Raw genomic sequence first — 22,658 nt, 5'->3', positions numbered from 1 at the left:
AAATGTGACATTTTGAAATGGGAGAAAATTCAACTGAAAAGTAAACTTTATGTTTATATGCATTACATAAAACTCATTTTTTTTAATTTTCTCCCATGCCAAAGTGTTTATACAAACAGCAGGCATATTAATCCTAGTGAACTGTAGACATGGTGTCATATTTATAACAGGAAAATACAGACATTTGTTTAAATGTGAGATATTTAAAGTGAAGAAATATCCTCCATAAAACATTAGGACACATTTTTCTTCACTTTAAATTTCTCCTGTTAAAAAAAATGACTGTTTTTCAGTTATAAATATGGCACTGTATCTACCATCCACTGGGAGCAAGATGCCTGCTGTTTGTAAATGTAACACTTTGAAAAGGGAGAACATTAAAATGAAGAGTTAACTTAATCATTAAGTAAACTCTTCATTTTAATTTTCTCCAATTTAAAAGCATTCAAAAGGATAATGTTATTTACCCAGTAAGCATCTGTTCTTGGCATGTAGAGCTGTAGATTCACATGCTTTGCATACTCCTGCCATCTAGTTTTGGTTCTGGATGTTTGCAAGTTGTTTTTCTTCCTAGAAGTCTTTCCTAGTCGCGAGGTAAGGTGACCCCTCCTTTCGGTGATAGTGAGCATGGTCATCGACTCCATTATTAGATTGTTTTCCAGCAAGAGGGTGAGAATAGAGTAAATAAGTGTAGTATAGAGATATCCATGCGTATGAATGTATAATTTAAGAACTGCAACAGCTACAGGTACCCGGGGAGGCGGCTGGGTGCATGTGAATCTACAGCTCTACATGCCACGGACAGATGCTTACTGGGTAAGTAACATTATCCGTTCGAGGCATATGTGCTGTTGATACAAATGCTTTGCATAGACGATAATGCAGCAATCTCACAAAGCGGTGGCTAACCTGTAGCTGTTGCAGTTGTTTGGAATACTGTTTTCAGCACTGCTTGGCCTACATTGCCTGTTGACCTGCTAACACATCTACACAATAGTGTTTGGTAAATGTGTGTGTTGTAGACCATGTAGCTGCCTTCCATATATCAGCTAGAGGTATGTTGCCTAAAAAGGCCATTGACGCCTTTTGCGAGTGGAACACGCTCTAGGGGATATAGTTAAAGTACTTTTAGCTTTAATATAGCAAGTTTGAATGCATTTCACAATCCATCTGGCAATACCAGATTTTGAAATAGGAGCAAATGCAACAGACAGTTGTTTTGTTTTGCGAAAGTCATTAGCTCTAGCAATGTAGTATAGTAAAGCTCTTTTAACATCAAGCGTGTGAAGAGCGCGGTCTGCCACAGAATCAGGTTGACTGGCAACTCAACCAATTGGTTTATATGAAAAGCAGAAAGTACCTTGGGAAGGAATTATGGGTTGGTACGGAGAACTATCCTATCTTTATGTAGCTGAAAGAAAGGATCTTCCAACGTTAATGCGTGTAGCTCACCAACTCTCCTTAGTCATGTGATAGCAATGAGGAATGCAACTTTCCATGAGAGGAACTGTAAAGGGCTCTTGAGTAATTGTTCAAAAGGTGGACCCATGAACATTTTGAGAACAATGTTAAGATTCCATACCAGGGCAGAAGGAATCCTTGGTGGTATTTCTCTTTTAAGCCTTCCATGAAGGCCTTGATTACTGGGACTCTGAATAGTGACAAATGTTGTCTACTTTGCAAGTATGCAACTACTGCTGCAAGCTGCAAATGAATAGACGTGTAAGCGAGGCCTGATTGTTGCAAGTGTAACAAGTAGCAAATAATGTTTTGTATAGAAGCATCTAAAGGATTGATTTTGTTGTTATTGCAATATACAGCAAATCTTTTCCATTTTGCTGCATAGCAAGCTCTGGTGGTAGGCCTTCTTGCTTCTTTTAGAATATTCAAACAGTCTGATGGAAGATTTAAATAACCAACCTGTAGGACTTCAGGAGCCAGATCGCGAAATTAAACTCTTTGGGATCTGGATGTCTGATTTCTCCATGGCTCTGTGTGAGGAGACTGGAGTTGGAGAGAAAGCTCCAACAGAGTGGTGTACCATGGTTGACGAGCCCATGTGGGAGCCACTTGGGCTAGTGTGAGAGATGTTTGCCTGAGTTTCCGAACCACTCATGGAATGAACGGGAGAGGCGGAAAAGCAGGGGCAAATATTCCTGACCAGTTCATCCATAGGGCATTGCCCTTTGATGGTGGGTGTGGGTACCTGGAGCTTAAGTTAATTGGGCATTTTGTGTTTTCGGCTGTGGCAAATAGGTCTAATTGCGGAAACCCCACTGTTGGAAGTAAGGAAAGAGAACTTGGGGGTGAAGTTCCCTCTCTTGAATTTGTGGTCTCCTGCTGAGGAGATCGGCAATTTGACTGTTTTCTCCTGGGAGATGTTCTGTCAGAAGAGAAATCTTGTGATGCATCACCCACTTCCAAATGGCTTAAGCGAGTGTTGACAGTTAGAGAGAGTGTCCCCCCTTGCTACTGTAGATAATACAGTGCCGTTATATTGTCTGTTTGGACTAGGACAGTTTTGGCTATGAGCGGAGTCTGAAAAGTTTTTAGTGCTAGAAAAACAGCTAAGAACGCTAGATAGTTAGTGTGGAGAGTGCTGTGCTTGTTGCTCCATATGCCTTGTATTGTTGATTTTTTAGATGAGCCCCCCAACCTGTTAGAGATGCGTCTTCTGAGAGCACGATTTGTGGAACAGGGACGATGAGGCCAGCCTGCTGATAAGTTTTGTGGGTTCCAACACTGCAGAGAGCGATGGGTGCGGTCATCTATCAACACTAGATCGATCAATAGACCCTGTGATTGATTCCACTGATGTGCTAAGCATTCCTGTAGGGGGCGCATGTGAAGCCTTGCATGGAGTACAATTGCGATGCAGGATACCATCATCCCCAGTAATTGCATGAACACTCTGGCTGCTAATGCTTGAAACTGTAGAATGGCAGTTTGAATATTGTGATATTGTGTATTCTGGCTATATTGGGAGAAGCGGGGTAGGGGGCAAGTCACTGTTTGTTGGGGGAAGGGGAGATTCTAGGTGTGTTGCCCTTACCCCTACTCTTAAAATAGTTGCCTCTATAACATCCTCGAAAAAATCCTCTGGAGGGAGAGGACTGGTTATTACCCTTGTAAGCGGAGGTATTCTGAACTGGGGACGTTGTTTTTGACCCTCCTATGTAGAAAGAGCGACAAAAAGAACCTCTACTGGATGCAGTCTGAAGTGCTGCCATAGAGTAGCAACTTCAGTGTCCTTTTTTATCTTCTCTAACGCCTGGTCAACGTTAGGACCAAATAAGTGTTCCTTATGATATGGTGTGTTAAGGATCGATTGTTGGACCTCAGGTTTGAAACCTGAGATCCTTAACCAGGCGTGCCTCCTGAGTATGATGGTGGTGTTAATCTCCCTCGCTGAGGTGTCTGCAGCATCTAGAGCACAACGAATAGAGGAATTAGAGATGAGCTTACCATCATAACTAAGTCCTGAGCTTTTGTTTTATGCTCATCTGGGAGTTATTGGAGAAGTTGCTCCATTTCGTCCCAGTGTTCCCTGTCATGCCTAGCTAAAAGACCTTGGGTATTTGCAATACACCAAGGATCTGCTGCCTGAGCAGCTATGCGCTTGCCAGAGGTGTCAATTAGTTTAGACTCCTTATCCTCCGGAGGAGCATCTCCTGATGATTGAGAATTCCTACCACTAGTGAATCAAAGGGCAATTGGCCTCTGATAAAGAGGGGACTGAAGGAGAGGCTATATATTTTGTGTAAACCCTATGAGTTAGGATGCGGGCTCTGACTGGTTCTTTAAAAATGTCTTCAGCATGCCGCATCATGCCTTTAAGCATTGGTAGTGATTCCGATGCCCTATGTGTGGATGCTAGTGTCTCAAATAAGAAATCCTATTCCAGTGATTCCTTATGGAGCTCTACCCCCATGGTAATGTGCAGTGCTGGCAATGAGGTCATGGTGTGATGCATTGCCTTCTGGAGGAGATGGTTAGGTTGGGTACAAGTCTGAATCAGTGTCACCTGGGGGGGGTCTAGTGTGTACTCCATCCATGGATCTGTTGGCAGAGGAATTCCCTCATCATCTGTATCATCATCGTCATGATGAGATTGAGGAGAATCTTGAGTTGTAATCTTTAGAGAATTCTCAGGAGGTGACGGGGTTGCTGGAGGTGGGGGTGATGGAAAATGAAAGGGAAAATGAAAGGGACCTGAAGCCACAGTCTTTCTTTTCAAGGGGATCTTGTAGGAAGTGTCCTCCTCCCCTTGAAGCTTGCGTTTCTGGGGTGGTTTTATGTGGATACGATCAGGGTTGATTCAGTCTTTTTTGTTTTGGATCGGGTGTTAATGGAATAATATCCATTTTCGGATCTGAAGGGGTACCCTTATGTTTCGATGCCGAAGTTTTCGGTGTCGAAGGAAGCTAACCTTTCTGCGCGAAGGTTTCGGCTCCGAAGGTTGCTTGGTCTTGTCCGCAGTGGATTTCGGTTCTGAGCCAGACTTATGCTTGGAACCGGAAGCTTTCAGTTCGGAGGAGGGTTTTTGTCAACTCAGTACTGAGCCTGAAGGCCTGACCTGTGGTTTCGGTGCCGGGCGAGGCGTCTGAAACATCGTCTTAATGCGGACCTTGGCCAGAAGGCAGAGGTGGTGCCGAAGCCTTATGTTTTTGGGAGATAGCTTGTGGGGGTACAGGGTCTTCGGTACATATGTCACCTTGACCCTGCAGCAGTTCCTCTGCATCGAGGTCGATCTTGAGTCTTTTTTCAGAGAAGGCTTCCTCTGCTGCCGATGCATCGATATCTTCCTGGCTGGAGTCTTCACCGAAGATGTCCAGCGTGTCCCCAATGCTTTGACGCTGCATCTCCAGACGTCGAGCCCGACGATCGCAAAGAGTCTTCTTTAATCGGAATGATCTGCAAGCGTCACAATTCTCTGCTTTGTGCTCAGGTGATAAGCACAAGTTGCACACTTCGTGTGAGTCGGTGAGCAGATACTTCGCGTGGCACCTAGGGCAGAATTTAAACTGAGTCCGATCCATCGACTGAGACCTACCGAGCATGGGTAGGCCTCGAAGGCCATCCATGAAGCTTCCCGATCGAAGGTCGTTCCGTTCAGATGTGGAAAACGATACGCGGAGAAGTGGGAACGCATACGGAAACATTACCGTCGAGGGGAACCCGAGACAACGGTTTCGAACAGGAGAGCAGACATACACATCCGAACCCAATGGCGGGAAAAAACAATATAACAATGGAGTCGATGACCACGCACACTATCACCAAAAGCAGGAGTCACCTAACCTCGTGACTAGAAAATACTTCTTCAAAGAAAAACAACTAGCAAACATCCAGACCCAACACTAAATGGCAGGAGTATGCAAAGCATGTGTATTTACAGCACACATGCCTCGAACATATAATTTTGTCTTGTTCCACAACAGAGTTGAGAAGGACTATTATTTAAGAGCTAAATACCTCAGTGCTTCAGTTCTTAACCTCTTTGACCCACATGGGTCATAGACCTGAGTCGAGCACTGCTCATTATCAGGCTCTGCTATCTGCAGCCTGATTATAATGTAAAATAAACATAGCCGTTCCTTAACTTCAAAAAGAAAGCGCAACTCTTATTTATTGCAGTTCATAGTTAAAAATGAACTCAAGTCTGGAAGATAGTCTTACTGTTTCTTTGAGATACTAGGAGCTCGTGATTGACTGGTTGGAGACACCTGGTTTAAAGTCATTGCGCAAGTCACTTGGCCTTCAGTAGCTCACAATGATTTTCACTGATCAGAAGTAGCTCTCATTATAGAAAAGTTTGGAGACCCCAGTGCCAGAGGCTAAAAAAATTACAAGGACGCAATGTTTCAGCATTAAAGTAGATGGCAAAATCCTAACTGTTAATGCTGATATTAAGGGAATGGGCCTTGTAGGCAAGCGTGACCGATACAGTCCTACGTTTGGGCAGGGTCGTCGGGGGTGCATATCTCACATTACAAGGGGATGGAGATACCACCAAATGTTGGCAGACGCCCACAAAAAAGGGACAAATAGACATTTTGGACCCAACCATTGTGTGGTGGAACAATGCACAGCATGTGAATCCAGAAAAGATTCACACTGCAAAAAAAGCATTTCTGACAGGGTAGAATACCATGGCTCTCTTTCCCAACTTGGTGCCACGAGAATAAGGTCACTGATACTTGCTTCACTTTCCTACATATGAGATCAGAGGTGAAGTGTCCATCTATAGAGCCTTGTCCATGGACTGTGATTATGCAAACCTGGGGGTGAAATATGGGGGTTTTGCATACTGCGTGGTGCCAAACTTGTTGATAGCAGGACTGCCCATCTTTGAACATACTAGTGAAGTACATGGGGATTCATTTCTCATTTGTGGGCTTGTTTATGCATTCTCTTTAACAGGTCGGCAACATTGCTGCTTGCTCCTGAGAGATGCTTCACTAGTACAGGAATGTGGTTCTGAATGGCCCAATTACAAATCTTTTGGTCTAACACTAACAGCAGAGACAAACGAGCCTCCCCCACTTGCTTCTAGATGTAGTACATCACTGTCACGTAGTTTGTTTTGATGAATACTGTTTCGTCTCAAATGACCGGGGGAAAGCCTGGAATGGGTTGATGTTCCCTAAATGGTCATATGGTTGAGATGTGCTCCCCACCCCATGAGTGAGGCATCTGTTGTAATGGTCATCTGTGGTAATGGGTCCAGGAATGGCTGCCAGGAACAAAACTGTTTTGTTCCACCATAAGAGTGTGCACAGGGTACTGAGCCCTACCAGAACTAGATCTTCCCAGTCACTTTTCGTTTGAAACCACTGCCTCACAAAGCACTCATGTAGTGGAAGTATGTTTAATCTTGCGTGCAGCACTATGGTTACGCACACTGCTTTTATCACTAACAGTTTCATTACAACCAGTGTAAGAACAGTGGACGCAAACAAAAAGCTGTGAGTGGTACTTTCTCCATGGCATGGACAGAAGCCTAGAGTAGACTTCAGGAGCAGGTGAGCAGTCAGTAAAAAGCAGCAAGCGTGACCAGTGAGAAGCAATGAAACAAGAGTGAAGTGGAAGCTAACCAATGGTAAGTATTGGTAAGTAATGGGCGTTCTTTAAGCTCACAGCGTATACATGCTGTAGGCGAAACCTAAAAAGGCAGCAGTTGTTGGAATACCATCATCCTCTTTTAAAGGATGATGGTATTCCATCCACTCCATCAGGCATTTACCGTGATGGAGTGAAGGACAGCGCCAAGAAAAGGATGGATCTATTGTGGCACAAGATGCAACTTTTTATCATTTATTGTGAAACCTAGCTGGTGGAACACAGAAACTGCCACCTGCATGTGTGCTAGTCATTGTTGTTAAGTGAGGCTCTTTATCAGCCAATCTTGTAGATACGGAAACACATGAATGGTGTTTCTACCCAAGTGCGCAGCTACCACCGCAAAACATTTAGTGAACAACCTCGAGGCAGTTGTGACCCTGAAAGGGAGTAATTTGAATTTTTAGTGTTGTCCATTTACTACAAAGCACAGGTAGTAGTTGTGCGCTTGGATGAATTGGAATATGAAATTCGATGTCCTTCATGTTTAGGGTTGCCATGTAATTCCCTCTGCAGAACAGCAGATGGCGTCTTGCAGACTGGTAATTTCAAAGTGCTCTGACAGGATGTACCAGATGAGGGGTCTGAGATCTAGGACTGCAGGAGAGTTCCATCCTTTTTGGAGATGCGTAAGTAAAAGGAGCAGACGCCTTGCCCGGTTGGTGAGGGAGTATTAATTCTACGGCGCTACTGGTCAGGAGCACATGCAATTCCTCCTGCAATAGTCATACGTGGTCTTGACTCATTGCATGATTACATGGTGTGTAAATCCAACTCATTTGTCAGAGGTTATTTCCGATACTGCGACAAGAAGTACCTCAATCTTCCTCCGACAGGTATTGTGTGGTTTGGGAAAGAACATGTGAGTGTAGGAAAGTAGGATCTGCTTTCATGGTTACCCCTACTTTTTGCTGGTGTTATTCTGTTATATGACTAGCCTGACTGGGATCCTGCTAATAAGGACCCCAATCATTGTGCTTCCTCCCTACATTTGACAGTAATAAGTACTTTGGTACCTTCCCAATTGGCTACTAAGGAACCCATGTAAGTTCATAGTATATGGAACTAAGGTACCCAGGGCATAGGTACACCAGGGGTCTCCCATAGGCTGCAGCATGTGTTGTGCCACCCATGTGAGTCCACTCAACGGTGACTACAGGCCTGCCATTGCAGCCTATATTAGTTGGTGCTAGCACCACTTACGACACATATACGTTTCCTTATACACTTAAAACCTATCAGTGATCCCGAAGGCAGGCCTTTTAATCCTGAACGTAGGGTGCTGGCTTATAAGTGTGAGGGTGCCCTGCATGAGCAGGACACCCCCTACGAACCCCAGAGTAGATTCTCAAGGCTTTGTAAGAGTGGTTAGACATTTTGATACAAGGTGTCATTACGTGATGGCTAACTATATTGGCTGTGCCGAACCTGAGCATGTTTAGCATCAAATATGTTGGAATCATACCTCAACTCCATTACCGGTGCTGGAGGTATGATTCCATGCACTGGGGGGCATCCTCCGGGAAGCCCCCAGTACTCCTGGTAACGGCCTTTCAGGGTCTGCCAGCAAGCTAGTGCTGCTGCTGACCCAAACACGATTCTGCCCTCATGCTGCTGAGCTGAGCTTGAGTTTGAGCAGGGGAAGGTAGAACAATAAGTTTCCTGTCACAGGGAGGTGGGACCACCTCCCAGGCAGGACTTACTGTATTAGGCTGAGGTGGGGGCACTTGCCAGCGCCACCAGACTACTTTGAAGGGCACATTTGGTGCCCTCCTTGCATTCTCCAGTTTGAGCAAGTCCAGGGAGCCCTTGGCTCCCTTCTGGCGCGAAACTTGCCAACAGACATGGAGGTATCCTCCGTTCTGTCCATCCCCTCCTCTGAAAGAGACTCGTGAATCGTCCCAACACTTTCCCTAGGGTACTTTAGGGATTACCTGGGGGCGGCTCTTCAGATTCGTCCTGGGACAAGATTCAAACCCGGAACAACTAAAACTTCGACCGTCTGGGCACCTTGGACTATGCCTGGTACCGAGACTGCACCAAGGAAGACTCCTGCTGTTCCTGGTCTTGCTGTTCTAACAGTCATCTTCGTCATCTGTACCTGTGCTTTATTAAGGGCTGTGGGCATCAAGGATACCCAACATAATCTCCCTTAGAGTGAAGAATTCGCTCGTCTGCAGGTACCGCAACAAAGCTGCCCGGTCTGCTGCTCTTGACGTCCCACAGACTTTGAAAGGCTCAGCGAAACTGGTGGTGTTTCTGCAACTTCCTCAACACCTGACCTGTCCTCTCAGCAAGTTTGAGGCCAGTATTCCTCGTCGGAACCGATGGAACAGAACCCCTGTGCAAATGCTAGTTGGCTCTGTACTCCAGAGATCTTCAGGCTACCAGAAGCTCCAGCCTCCAGCATCTCTTCCTGCCAAGATCTTCGTCCTCACAGCAACCTCTGCACCGTGGGCCTTCATCTGTGTTGAGCTGCTCGAGGTCTTCTTGTGACTCCTGTGCCTTCAGTGGGCTCCCCTGCTTGCTCGGGCCTGCTCTAACTCTCCCGCAATTGGTGAGTCCCTTGGACCTTGCTGGGCCCAACGTTGCTCCTTTTTCATTTACTATGTCTGTTGCTGCTGCCAAGGGTTGTTGGTGCTCCTGCTGGACACCGATCCTTTGCTTCTCAACTACAGACGTGGGACAGCTTGTGAATGGCTCCTGGTCTTTGACAGCATTGCCTGATCCTCACAGCTGCAGCGACAAGGTCCCAGTCATCTTCAATCATTGGTGGTCATTAGTCTTCCGTGCCTCCTAGTCACCTCCGAGTAGCAAAGACTCTGTTCCGTCTGCTTGCAGGTACTTCTGTTCAAAAATCCATCCTTGGGTTCCGCCGGACTCTTCCACCTTCATCGCCAGCGGCACCCTTCCTGAAGTCCTCCATTGTGGTCTATGGCAGGTTCCGACGTCACTTCACGCCTATGCACCCGGCTTCCCTGGTGTAGGTATCCTGATTCCTGGGGTATCCACAGGTGGGGTGACTCTCCAACCTTCTGTCTTCCACTGGGTTTCGTCTGGGTCTTTTTTCTTGAAAACGAAAACTTTCCCATTGACTTGCATGGAGTACGCAGCTGTGTTTCCAGTATGCACACAGCCTCCGATGGGGTCCCTAGGTACTTACCTCTGGTGTTTTTTTCTTCCCCAGCTCTTTTAAGTCTCCTGGTTCAAGTCCCGACTCCGGTCGCAGTTCGCATTTCACTTCTCTAGTATATGGTTTGATCTCGCCCTAGTGACCACTGTGTGTTTGTGCTTACTTACAAGTTTACAGATGAAATATTGTGTTTATTGTGTTGATATCTACGGGTAGGAGATATACCAATGTGTTAGTGAATGTGCATAATAAATATACCTATTATTATAACTACACTGTGTGGTTCTTTTTCATTTAACCTACAATATATGATTAGTTCTGGTAAAACAAGCTGCTTAACACTACTTCTGGACTAAGCCTAAAGGCTGCTCTCCACAACTACCACTTAGAGAGCTTTCTATGATTGTTTAAGATCACTAAAATTAGGGTTGTATGTATTAGTGCAAGGTGCTTCACTTAATAAGTGAGCACCATATACTAAGACAGCCTCCTAGAGAGTCACTGTTTTAGAGGCGGAGGTACTGGGCCGATATCTCTGTCCTAGACACTGTTTCCACTAAGAAATCTTCCTCTTCTGCCATGTGTAGTTTTTCTTTTTAGTGCTGTGCCACCCTTTGTATAACTGCAAGGTAGGCAGTGGTATCATCCAATGGGAAGGCCTTAACGGGTAGGGTTCAAGGCTGTGGTTGCTTGGGGATCTACCTGGTAATGCTTCCAATGGTCATCCCAGCCCCGGTTTGTGGCAGGGTCATGGTATGGATTCTTAGAGATGTGAGGGTCCCTTAGTCAGAGCTGTCGAAATGGAAAGAAGGGTGACTGAGGAGGAAGTTGTGTGTGAGGCTGAGGTAGTACTGGTGGTGCATGAGGCTGAGGGAGTGGTGTGCAAGATGTAGGAGATTGTAGTGGCAGGCTGGTGACCTTGTTCCGACCCTTCTTGAGCAATGAAATGGCTTGGAGCTCTTCTGACATCTGCTACTCAAATTTAAGTCTTTTTTGACACCTGAAGTGAGTGATGGCAATCTTGCCGGGATAGTCAAGCTAAGATATTTCTCAGTAACAGGTGAACAGTGATCTTGAACTGCCTGACATCATGGACTTCAGAAAGCTCAACAGTGAAGAGGGGCTCCCAAAGTCAGATCTCCTCGTCAAGGTCTGTTTCAGCACCAAGCAGGTTTCGGAGTCAGCTTCAAAGGCTATTTCAACACCCAAGTGTGTTTTCTGGAGATTCTAGGTCGAACCAGCATCGGTGGGCGCAGAGACTCCATGCCCTTCGTCAGAAGCTTTTCTGGTGCCAAGGTGTCCTTTCAGACTTGAGAAGGCATGGAGACTAGAACCGAACCAGATTGTTGGTGGCTCGTGTCGCTTTGCTTCAGGGCTGTCAGACTCACTAAGGAGAGGTGCTCGGCCTCGACATGAGGAAGCTTATGAGATCAGTCCCTGGGGGGCTGAACTTCTAGTGAGTGTGGTGGAATGAAGGTGCTAGGGGTTGTCCTGGGGCCTTGTTGTGGACAAAGTGGGAGTTCTTCCTGTTCCTTCATCTCCAAAACAGGTCAGCACCTCAGGGCTCTCCCTGCACCAGCTAGATGTGTTAAGGCTTGGCTCTTCTTCCTCAGAACCAATGGGGGCTAAAATTGTCTGGGGTTTCGGGGAAGCCCTGGCACTGCATCTTGAGCTCAGCGTCTTTCACATTAGTATCTGATGATTCTCTTGCACTACAACATCTTACATGTTGAATAAGTGAACTCCTCGTGTTTGGGAGAGGAACAGAAGTTACACACATACAATGCTAATCAGACCAGTGAAATTTGAATTTACATTCGGGTCAAAAATGGAAAGGCGTTCTATCCCTAACATTCCCCCCCCCCCTCTCCCCCCCCCCTTAACCAGTCATTCTTTATACAGCCTGTTTCGCTACCAAGTCCAACTGCAGTTGCTGCACTGGTATTGTCTTATTCCATTGTTTGAACTAAATCATCCACACCGGAGACTGAAGGTCCTGCCAAAGGTGGTCATCTGACTCAGAGCTGGCACCGGGGCGTCCAAACAACATCACAGAAAATAGACAATCTGAGGTTGTTTTTGTCCTAGTAGATTGTCAGCTAAAGGGAAGTTCACAAGACATCTTGCGACAGAAAAGTTCTTTGAACAAAAACAAGTTGCAAAAGTTCACCCCAACAATAAATGGCAGGAGTTTGCACAGCATGTTTATCAGCAGTCAAACACTCTATAAACATCTAACCATCACCTCTGCAATCACAGATAATAGGACCTTGACATTTCACTGCCACCTGCAACAGAAAACAGCAGCAGCTGTAATCCACTTATGACAACCCTCAGGAGATGTGAGTTTTGACCAGAATACTTGTTGATGACTTTTTTGACTAAAGTTAATGATTTCAGTCCATTAGCGAGAAGTTAGTGTATAGTCACCAATGTTAAGGAGATCTAGACATCCTATGAAACACAAAACATCTTTCTTCAATCAGACACCTTAACACTGATGCAATGGCAGCATCACATTACATTGTAACGTTATAGCTATGTAAAGGTAAATGGGTCTATTTACCCCGATAGATTATGTATCCTTAGGTTTTCCACTGAGAAAAAAAGGACCCACCTCATTGATGAGTTCTTTTGGTGACATACTGTATTAAATGTGCTATAAGACAATAGTAACCAGGCAGAGAGAGTGCAGAACTAACAGGTACTCACCGATGACTTGAAGTATGTGCTCTCAGGATTTCCACTGGTGCAGATGCCGGAGTTTGAAGTCTGCAATATGAAATAATAATGTACTGGTTCTGTAACATAGTGGTAGAACGGACTCCACTTAAGGGTAAGGTCACCTATACTACAAGTGGTAGGAGAGGCACTGCCCCCTTTAGGTTGACACTATATGCTATTTCAAGCTTGGTGGCGGGCAAGGTATTGGCTGGGTTGGTGGTTTCAGTTTGAAAGAAGAGGATGAACATGGCATTGCCTGGATTCAAAGGCCATGCCCTGAGTTAATCCATCAATGGAGTGCCATTTTTGGTGCCTCCATTGATTCTTTGAACATCGGAGATAGGCAGTACACACAGTCCTGTGAAGGTTCATAGGCAATACCTGAAACAGATATGCTTGTGCTTCGCTAACAATAGTTTGAGCGAAAAGAGTTGGCATGGTCAACTGTGTGTTCAAAATCTATGGTCATGGAATGGGGCTCTTGGTCTCTGTGGGTTCAGAGACACTGTGTGGGTCTCCTTCTACACTGCATGCGACCCTCTTTGCTTCTCCACTGACGTTTGAAGCCTGGTTAGTTAGGGACTGGAACTGCCCTTCTTGGTCTTTCAACCCATCTGCATTCCCACAGATTAGCTCTTAGTGTGCTAAACTGTGTGCTCACACATCTCTTCCATTTCCTCCTTTGATCCTACAATAGAAAGAAGAGACATAGGTCGGTAAAAGTAACATACACACATTGAGTTGTCAACCAAACCTCCCATTCTACCATCGCCAACCAATCATTCTACCTATGCATACACCATCTGTCCACATGCTCATCCCAACTTGCAGTCAGCCATCTGTCTATCCTCTTGTCACCCATCCAACTGCCATCGATCTTTGGAGCACTGCACCCATTCAATTCTGTATCGCCTTCGCCATCCAATCACCCGCTCACATCATCATTCAAAAACGACATGGCACTTTTAACGTATTCTAAACAATATTACACCCCTAAAAATAAAAACGGTAAAACCTGTAAGTGTGCATGTCTGCATGGTCGGCCAAACAGATATGCGCATTTAGGTTTCTCATCCAGCTGTATTCTACAGCCGGGTAGGGAAACGCCAAAGACTCCCTGTGCCTGAGTGGAGTGTCAAACCAGCCCACTCAGGCCTATCCCAGCACTGCTCTCATAGCATGAGTAGCATCTGGATTGGATGGGGTCTGTCCAAGGGACTGCTGGGAGCAGCAGGAGAACTGAGGAGCACCAAAGCGCAAGCCGGCTGGCAGAATCAGGTATGTTTTAAAAAAATTTTTATTTCAACCGCCCCCCCCCCCCTCCGCTACATATGGCAGCAACCGCGACTGATGGTTATATATATTATTGCTCAATAATAAAATAGCTGGTGAGGTAGGCGGGTAGTTTACGTCTTAAATGAAAATTAATAAGATGCAGAACCAAGAATAAAGGAACGTAACCTTTGATTCTGTCTTGTAGAATATTCATTGATGGTCATAAAGGCTTGAATAGTGCAACAAGGTAAGTAGTCAAATGTAGCTAGCAGCTGCTGGGAATATGAATATATATATATTTTCTCCACGCTGCGCACTTGAGTCGCCGCCGCTGCTCCTGAACAAAGGGCACTTCGCCTTGATGAACCACCCAAGTAGGGTCCAATTACATCAACAACTCCCCTCGCGTATGGAAGGATGACAAAGCCATGTCTCAAGCCACCAAATTCTTTGTCAGCTGATATCGGACACCTTTCGCCTGCACAGCAGGCTTGCTCACCAACCACCAGGCGAAACGTGTCCAATATCAGCTGACAAATAAAGAATTTGGTGGTTTGAGACACGGCTTCGTCATCCTTCCATACGCAAGGGGAGTTGTTGAGATATATATATATATATATTCACTGAAAAAACCATAGGTTTCAGGCACGTTATAGTTAGGAATTAGCATTTAAAAAACCTTTGAAATTCACTGAAAAAAACATAGGTTTCAGGGGCGTTCTAGTTAGCTGGACATTTCCCTCGTACAAAACCATTGAAATTCCCCCGTTATAGTTAGTTCAGCTAACTATAACTCGCGCCCCCGCAATGCACTGCTGATGACGTCACATATTACATCACTCATGACATGGTCAGTGACATCACTGATGACATCACTGATGACATCTCAAATGACATCACTGATGACATCATCCAGTGACAGTGTGTTTCTGTAAAGTTTAAATATGTTTATTATATATAGGGAAAGGCATATTGAAGAATGAGTGGGTGTATAAGTGTGTGAATGGATGATTTTGTAGGTGCGTGACTGACTATAAGTGAGTGATTAAACTTATCTTACTTAATGCATGGGTTAGTGACTAAACTGTGTGAATGTCTGTATCCGTCTGTCTGTTGGTGTGTAAGCGGCTGCATGGGTGTGCAAATAGCTTCATGAGTTTCTATATGGGTTATAGATTGGTTGTCTGAGTAACTGTATTGGTGTCTGAGTGTTTGTGTGGGTGGGGTGTGTGTGACTCTGTGCATAGATGTGTGAGTGGGTGATTCACTGGGTGCATGGTTTCAAGACTAGGTCTGTCTGTGATGGACTGTATGGGTGGGTGAACATGTGTATGGTAGTGTTAGTGAGTGAATAAATATTTCATTAGTACATGTGTGATTTAGTACATATGTGAACGGCAGTATATATGTATGTTGGAGTACAGAAATGACTAAGTGAGTGTGTGATAGTGTGAGAGGCTGTATGGATGAGTGTGTGCTTGTATCATTGATTGTATAAGAGCATAAGAATGTGCTAGTATTTGTATGAGTAATTGAGCTAGTGTGTGTATAACTGTATAGGTGAGTAAACGGCAGTGTGATTAATTATTTGCACGACTGAGTACGTGTGTGAGTAGCTCTATGGATGAGTAGCGGTGTGTGAGTGTCTATATAGGTGTATGAGTGCATATGATAGTCCTGTACTGAGTGACCATAAGTATGAGTGACTGTACAGGTGAGTGAGTGGATAGGTGTTTAGACCTAAGACTCTGTGATGGTGTATGTACTTATTGGTGTTGGAGTGTCTATGGTTTTGAGAGTGGCAGTTTGTAATTTAGAGTGGGTGTATCAAAGGTTATATTAGATTGTGAGAAGATGCATCAAATGATCACATGGATGACGTCATCAGTGATGTCATCAGTGATGTCATTTGAGATGTCATCAGTGATGTCACTGGCATGTCATGAGTGATGTAATATGTGACGTCAGCAGCAGTGCATTGCGGGGCGCGAGTTATAGTTAGCTGAACTAACTATACCGGGGGAATTTCAATGGTTTTGTACGAGGGAAATGTCCAGCTAACTAGAACGCCCCTGAAACCTATGGTTTTTTCACCGAGTTTCAAAGGTTTTTTAAATGCTAATTCCTAACTAACGTGCCTGAAACCTATGTTTTTTTAAGTGAATTTCAAAGGTTTTTTAAATGCTAATTCCTATCTATAACTTATCTCTAAACCTATGATTTTAAATGATTTTCATAGGATTTCTAAATCTTTATTTTTCAGCGTATCAATTCCTTTATTTATTTTTTTTATATTGTTTTTCACCATTTTTTAACGTTTTTTTTTTTACTTATTTCTTTTAAAAATTAAAAAATATTTGTTTTTAATGAATTTTTTTTAAAAATGTTTGTAATTTTTGTAAACTATTTATTAAACTATATTTTTAATACTTTTTTTTTTCAAGTTTTTTTGGCGAATTCGCGCACCCTATGCGCACCTTTCTTGATCCCTGCGCGGAACATAGTCGCCATTTTACGATTGTAGTGTAGGATCCGCGTACGGTGTGCGTTGGGTACCTATTTTCGTGCGCGATTGCTATGCGACCGGTACGCGACTCCAAGCCCATACGCGACACGTACGAAGTACGTTACGCGACGCTCGCGCACTTCCGTGAAACGTCATGTGCGTGGTTGAAGCGGTGGGTGCCCGAATCCCGCAAAATATTTTAAGTGTAAAAAAAATATATATATATGTATTTCATATAAATATTAAGGGAAGACATAATCTAAGCTACTCATAAAATTAATATATTTTTACTTTTAATCCTATATTGCTTTTAAATGCAATTTCGCGGATTCGCGCTCGGTGCGTGCTGCCTATGTGAATAAATCTGTTTCTGCTTTTCTCAGAGACTATAGAATGGGGTCCATTTACAATACCAAACTGCGTTTTCACATGCAAGAGATGTATAGGAGAGATTAAGTACACTTTACTGATGAAGGAAACCGAGTCTTCCTCAACAACTTTAGACTCTGTATAGGTACTTACTTATAAGTACCAAAAACTCTCAATGAACACAACGGCTCTTTTTAGAGCCACTCAAGAACAAAACACATAAGCTTGATGTTTATCTCCCAAAAATTTCAGGTTTTTTTTGCTTGGAGTCGCGCACCCAACGCATTAGGGACCGCGCACCCTACGCGAATAAAATTGTGCACCCAAACGCGATAAGATGAGCGATTCCTAATTTTACCGTAAAAAAAAAAAAAATAGCCCCTATCACTAATTTTTATTATCCCCGGGGACCCCATCCCCCGGGGATTATAAAAAACGTTGGGGACCAACGCCCCCACGGTCCCAGCCGGCTCCCCGTGTCCTTCGGGAGCCGGCATTGCTTTTCCACATGGGGAGCTGCTGACATGCAGCTCCCCGTGTGGAAAAGCAATATGGTTTGGATTTTGAAAGAGAGAGCAGGTTTCCTTGCTCTCTCTTTCAAAATCCAAACAAAGTTTGTTATGGGAGGGCGGGAGACTCCCGCCCTCTCATAGCAAACAACAGTGTCCTGGGGGTGGGCACCCCAGGACACTGCAGGAACCGGCCCTGGGGGGTGGCGGACCCCAGGGCCCTTGAGGGCTCCAGGAGGGGGGCCACGCAGCCCCCCTCCCTCAATAAATAAAGCCCCGGAGGGTGGTGGTCCGCGGGGCCCCCACGGTCCCAGCCGGCTCCCCGCGTCCTTCGGGAGCCGGCATTGCTTTTCCACATGGGGAGCTGCTGACATGCAGCTTCCCGTGTGGAAAAGCAATATGGTTTGGATTTTGAAAGAGAGAGCAGGTGTCCTTGCTCTCTCTTTCAAAATCCAAACAAACAAAGTTTGCTATGGGAGGGCGGGAGACTCCCGCCCTCTCATAGCAAATAACAGTGTCCTGGGGGTGGGCACCCCAGGACACTGCAGGAACCGGCCCTGGGGGGTGGCGGTCCCCAGGGCCCTCGAGGGCTCCAGGGGGGGAGGCCACGCAGCCCCCCTCCCTCAATAAATAAAGCCCCGGAGGGTGGTAGTCCGCGGGGCTTGGAGGGGCCGTTCAGCCCCCCCACCCTATTTATTTTCTAGCCCCGGGGGGGTAGCGGTCCCCGGGGCCCCCCTGGGCCCCCATACATTTTTACGGATTTTGCCCCCTGGTTTCCCCCCCCGGGGCTAATTATTAAGGAAGCGCGGAAGCCCGCGCTTCGATCTTTTTTTTTTTTTACGGCCGGATCTGCGCACCCTGCTTGCATTTTTCCATTTACAAAAAAAAAAAAAAAAAGGGGGGTCCTGGGAGTCTGGGAGTCCTTCTGGGGCCCCCTAAGCAAGTTTAGAGGGTCAGAGTATTTCTACCCTGCCCCCTTTATATCTTTTACACACTTATTTCCCTTACTTCTTCAGCCTCGCTTCTACCGAGGCACAAAATGGCTGCCAACAGTTCCTGGTTTCGAATGTTGAAAACCACTTGACAGCCAATTAGCATTCAGCGCGTGATCAGGAGGGTGCGCGCACGGTGCGCAGAGGGTGCGCTCAGGGTGCGCAGATCCTCCGAGGCCATAGATATATATGTACTTTTAACTATAATTTTCTCAGAAACTACTCAACAGATTAACACCATTTAAGCAAAAGGCACGAGTCTGAACTGAGGACTACCTTTTTGCCAAATTTGGTGTAATTCCGTTCAGCAGTTCGGGCTGTAACTGCGGCTAAAGGTACTATGGGAAAATGTATGGGGAATACGCGTTTTGGGACCCCCCTTTTTTCCTCGGCCCCCGCTTGACGATTCACCCCGAAACTTGCAGGATAGGAGCGGACCGGAGCTGGCCAAAAGTTTGGAAAATTTTGCGAAGATTCATCAACCCGCGCCAGACTTATTGGGAATAGAATGTTTCGGATTTCCTATGGAAAATAGGTCCTAACTATAACTACCTACTGGCAACCGCCAGCAGGTAATATACACATACACACACATATATATATATATATATATATATATATATATATATATATATATATATATATTATTTATATACACACAGTGACGTGAAAAGCCAAAAACATATTTAAAAGATGGCTTGGAATTTCCTTCCCTACCTTGGCAACTGCTTGAGTATTAGGTCTAGACAATATCGCCTAGTGAATGTATGTAATGACATCCATGTTGTATCTCTGCATATAATGAGTCCAAACTGTTCCTTTCCTTGGAAAATGTCTCCCCCTGCACCACTATTGGCTGAAAACGGTTTCCAATATGCATTTGTTTGGTTTCTTTTGGGTTTCTCCTCAATAGTCTAATATCATGTTATCTGTTACACATGACGTCAAAAAAGTCCACAAAATTCTTCAAGATAATCTTTCATGAAATTTCACTTTTATTAAGTTGCTCATAAATTCATTTTTGGTGCACTTGTGATATATTTCTCTCATGATGACCATTACATATTTCCCCATCTCTTGCCGGTGTGTTGTCTCGAAGGAAGGACGTCTTGACATAATTCAAGGAACGGGTCAACATTGGCCATATACTGTTTGAGGAACTTCCTTTATAACACTTTTTTGTGCCAATACTCCAAGTTGAGGAATAATCGAGATTGAGAAAGTAAAGAAAAAGTACCGAGTAGTCTGCTTGAACTGAAGAGGAGGGGACACTCATTGGAAAATATATATAGATTAATGAGCCCTGAAGAAGTCCTTCAATAGGACGAAACGCGTTGGCTACTGGGAAGAATTAAAAAGAAAATAAAGATTTAAGGTATAAAGACCTGTGTGAACTAACTTATTTTGTGAACGGACTCCTTGGTTGTTGTGTGCGGACCAAAAAACTGTTCATATTTGTCTGTTGTGGAAGGTTTCACAGCATAGGAAGCCAAAAGGGTCTGGTTTCCTTTGGTCAACGCACCAAATGATTATAAGACTCTCCACTATATAAGTAAGTGCGGTATTGTATCCTAGATCCTTTTGTTTGTAAATCATTTTTCAATCCCCTATCTCTACATATGTCTGATACAGAGGTATTTCTTAATTATACCACGGTACCCCGCTTTCCCTCTTGTGCAGTGAGCTTTGCTACTTCCTGATAGAGGCTTGTCTGAAAGTTGGCAACAAAAGGAAATACGAGCAACTATCCACCTAGCGATGAATTGCTTGGAAGCGCCCAATCCCTGTCCAACGTGGACATATTTTAAAAACAAATGTGTTCTCCAGATACGACCGCAGAACCCTTTAACTAGCTAATGAGTGCTGAGCCCTCTCTGCTGGTATAGATGGGTCAGGGAAGAAAGTTTGCAAAGTAAATGTCTGATTAATGTGGAAATCTGATAAGACCTTGGGTAACAATAAATCTTGAGTTCTCATAAAACCCTATTGGAATGAAAGAGTAAATGGTTCTTCTGCTGATAAAGCCTGTAACTCGCTGACTCTTCAAGCAGAGGAGACTCTAATGCTCTATAAATAGGCTCAAAAGAAGAGCTCATCAATCTTGAAAGTACTAGGTTGAGCTCTCATGGTCGAGTCGGCCCTTCCACTGGTAGAAAAACCTTCTTGAGTTCTTCCAGAGAATCCTTAATTACTGGAATTTTGAAGAAAGAAACTTGCTTTGAGGACTTTCTATATGTCGTTAAAGTAGCAAAGTGGACTTTTATAAAATAGATTTGTTGTAGTTATTTGACTAGATGAATCAAGTAAAGTAGAAGTACTTCTTGGCATGAAATTTGATTGTGACCTTTACTGTGGCACCATATGCAGAATCTTTTTCAATTCGTGTGTAGCATGATCTAGTTGATGAACATTAAGCTTTTTTAAGAATCTCCATGCATTCCTGAGGAAGATTTAGATGTCTGTTCTGCCTGTTGTTGGAAGCTATGCAGCCAAAATTCAAGGACTGTAGGCTCTGGTGTTGATCTGGCCCTGAAGTCTGTTCAGAATATCTGGTCTATGATGTATGAATGATCGAGCTAGATGGTCTGGGTATTACCACCGTCTGTTTTTTTTATTTTGGAATTGGGAAGCTTCATAATCCCCAAAGGTACAAGTGGGATCAGACAAAGGTGTAGACAAATAGTGGCAACCAACTGATCAAAAGGGCATTTCCCACTGAGTTCCGTTTTAGTGCTCTGGAGGCAAAGTCTAATCATTTCTTACTGTGGTGAATGCCTATGTTGGGAATCCCCATTATTCGAGGTTGTTTCATAGGAACTTCGTCATTCAGGACCCAATTATATTTGCTTTGTGATGTTGACTAGGAATATCCCCTTCCTGGTTCGGAGTTCCTGAGATGTATTTTGTGGTCCGTGTGACCTCTGGCCAAGTGACAGTGCTTGCTTGTTGGTGTATTGCCCTCCGATTGTATTGTCTGTTTGAGTCATGATCTTTTTTGTCATCCCATTAAGGGTAGAGACTTTCAGGGCAAGGTGGCATGTATTGTTATTCAGATGGGCTTACTCACCCGGACAGTGAGGCATCCTCATCTTTCCTTGCTACTCGATCTTCTCTCCCTAGACCTCTCCCTCTGATGGTCTTTTTTATCAGGTGGTAAGAAAACAGAGTCAGACTTTTCTTCCCAGCCTCCTCCTCTTCTCTTCTGCCCTCATGTCCTCCAAAATGCATCCTAGTCTGATAAACTTCTGTTTTTTAAGGTTCTTTTTCACATCTTCTTACAGATGTCACACTCAGTCACACAATGTCAGGCAGGAAGACAAACCACAAATTCTTTGTGGGCATCAGTCACTGATTTCTTTCTCTCACATGAGGGGCCACTTAGGGAAATGGCATTCTGACTGGAAAAAAAAAAGACTGACACCAATAACCAATGTTGTACTTGACTGCAGATGATTAAAGTTGTCGAGTGAATCAGGTAAAAATTATCTCCTGTATGGAATAGGAAGATTTTGGATTTTGGAGGTATTGGGATCCTTCTCTCACAAGCTGAAAAAAAGAACTTGGGGGGGGGGGGGGGGGGGGGGGGGGGTACAACTGTCGGTAAAATGTACTCTGGGAAGGGGAGCTTCGGGGTTCTTAAAGGTACCGGCTATTTTTTTCTGTTTTAAACGTAAGGTGCAGGCTGCTATTTTACTTTCATGTTCTCTGCTGGAAGAAGTATTTCTCTACCTTTTTAGGTCTCGGCTAGCGAAGGCTGCGCTTGTGCAGTCTCACTTGCGAGATTTAACGTTTTAGGAGTGGGGCTTTAACCCGCCCCTTTTTTTACCTCTTCTCCATTGGCTGGCCTCTTAAATGCTGGTCAGCCTTTGGAGAAGAGCTTTGTCTCTCCAAACAAGCCCCGTCTTTTTCGGATTCGGGGGCGTGTTTTTTACTTTCTTTCTCTCCTCTGGAATGTAAACATTCCAGCCAATGGCAAGAGGAGAGAAAGAAAAACACGCCCCCGAATCTCAAAATGCCGCTGCGTTTCT

At 44.6% G+C, this 22,658-nt stretch overlaps 1 protein-coding gene across 1 annotated transcript in view; it reads right to left on the bottom strand.

Moving 5' to 3' along the window:
• The window catches only part of RNF43 (ring finger protein 43), a 385,455-nt gene that overhangs the window by 3,609 nt on the left and 359,188 nt on the right, over positions 1 to 22,658 (bottom strand). Inside the window, exon 9 of the mRNA XM_085649734.1 lies at positions 12,968 to 13,667. Coding sequence (XP_085505860.1) covers positions 13,624 to 13,667 — 44 coding nt within the window. The 3' untranslated portion in view covers positions 12,968 to 13,623. The remainder of the gene's footprint in view (positions 1 to 12,967; positions 13,668 to 22,658) is intronic.

This window comes from Triturus cristatus, chromosome 3_2 (assembly GCF_964204655.1).
Source record: "Triturus cristatus chromosome 3_2, aTriCri1.1, whole genome shotgun sequence".
Classification (NCBI taxonomy): Eukaryota; Metazoa; Chordata; class Amphibia; order Caudata; family Salamandridae; genus Triturus; species Triturus cristatus.
The sequence above is the reverse complement of the archived record's forward strand: the minus strand, read 5'-3'. Positions and strand labels throughout refer to the sequence as shown.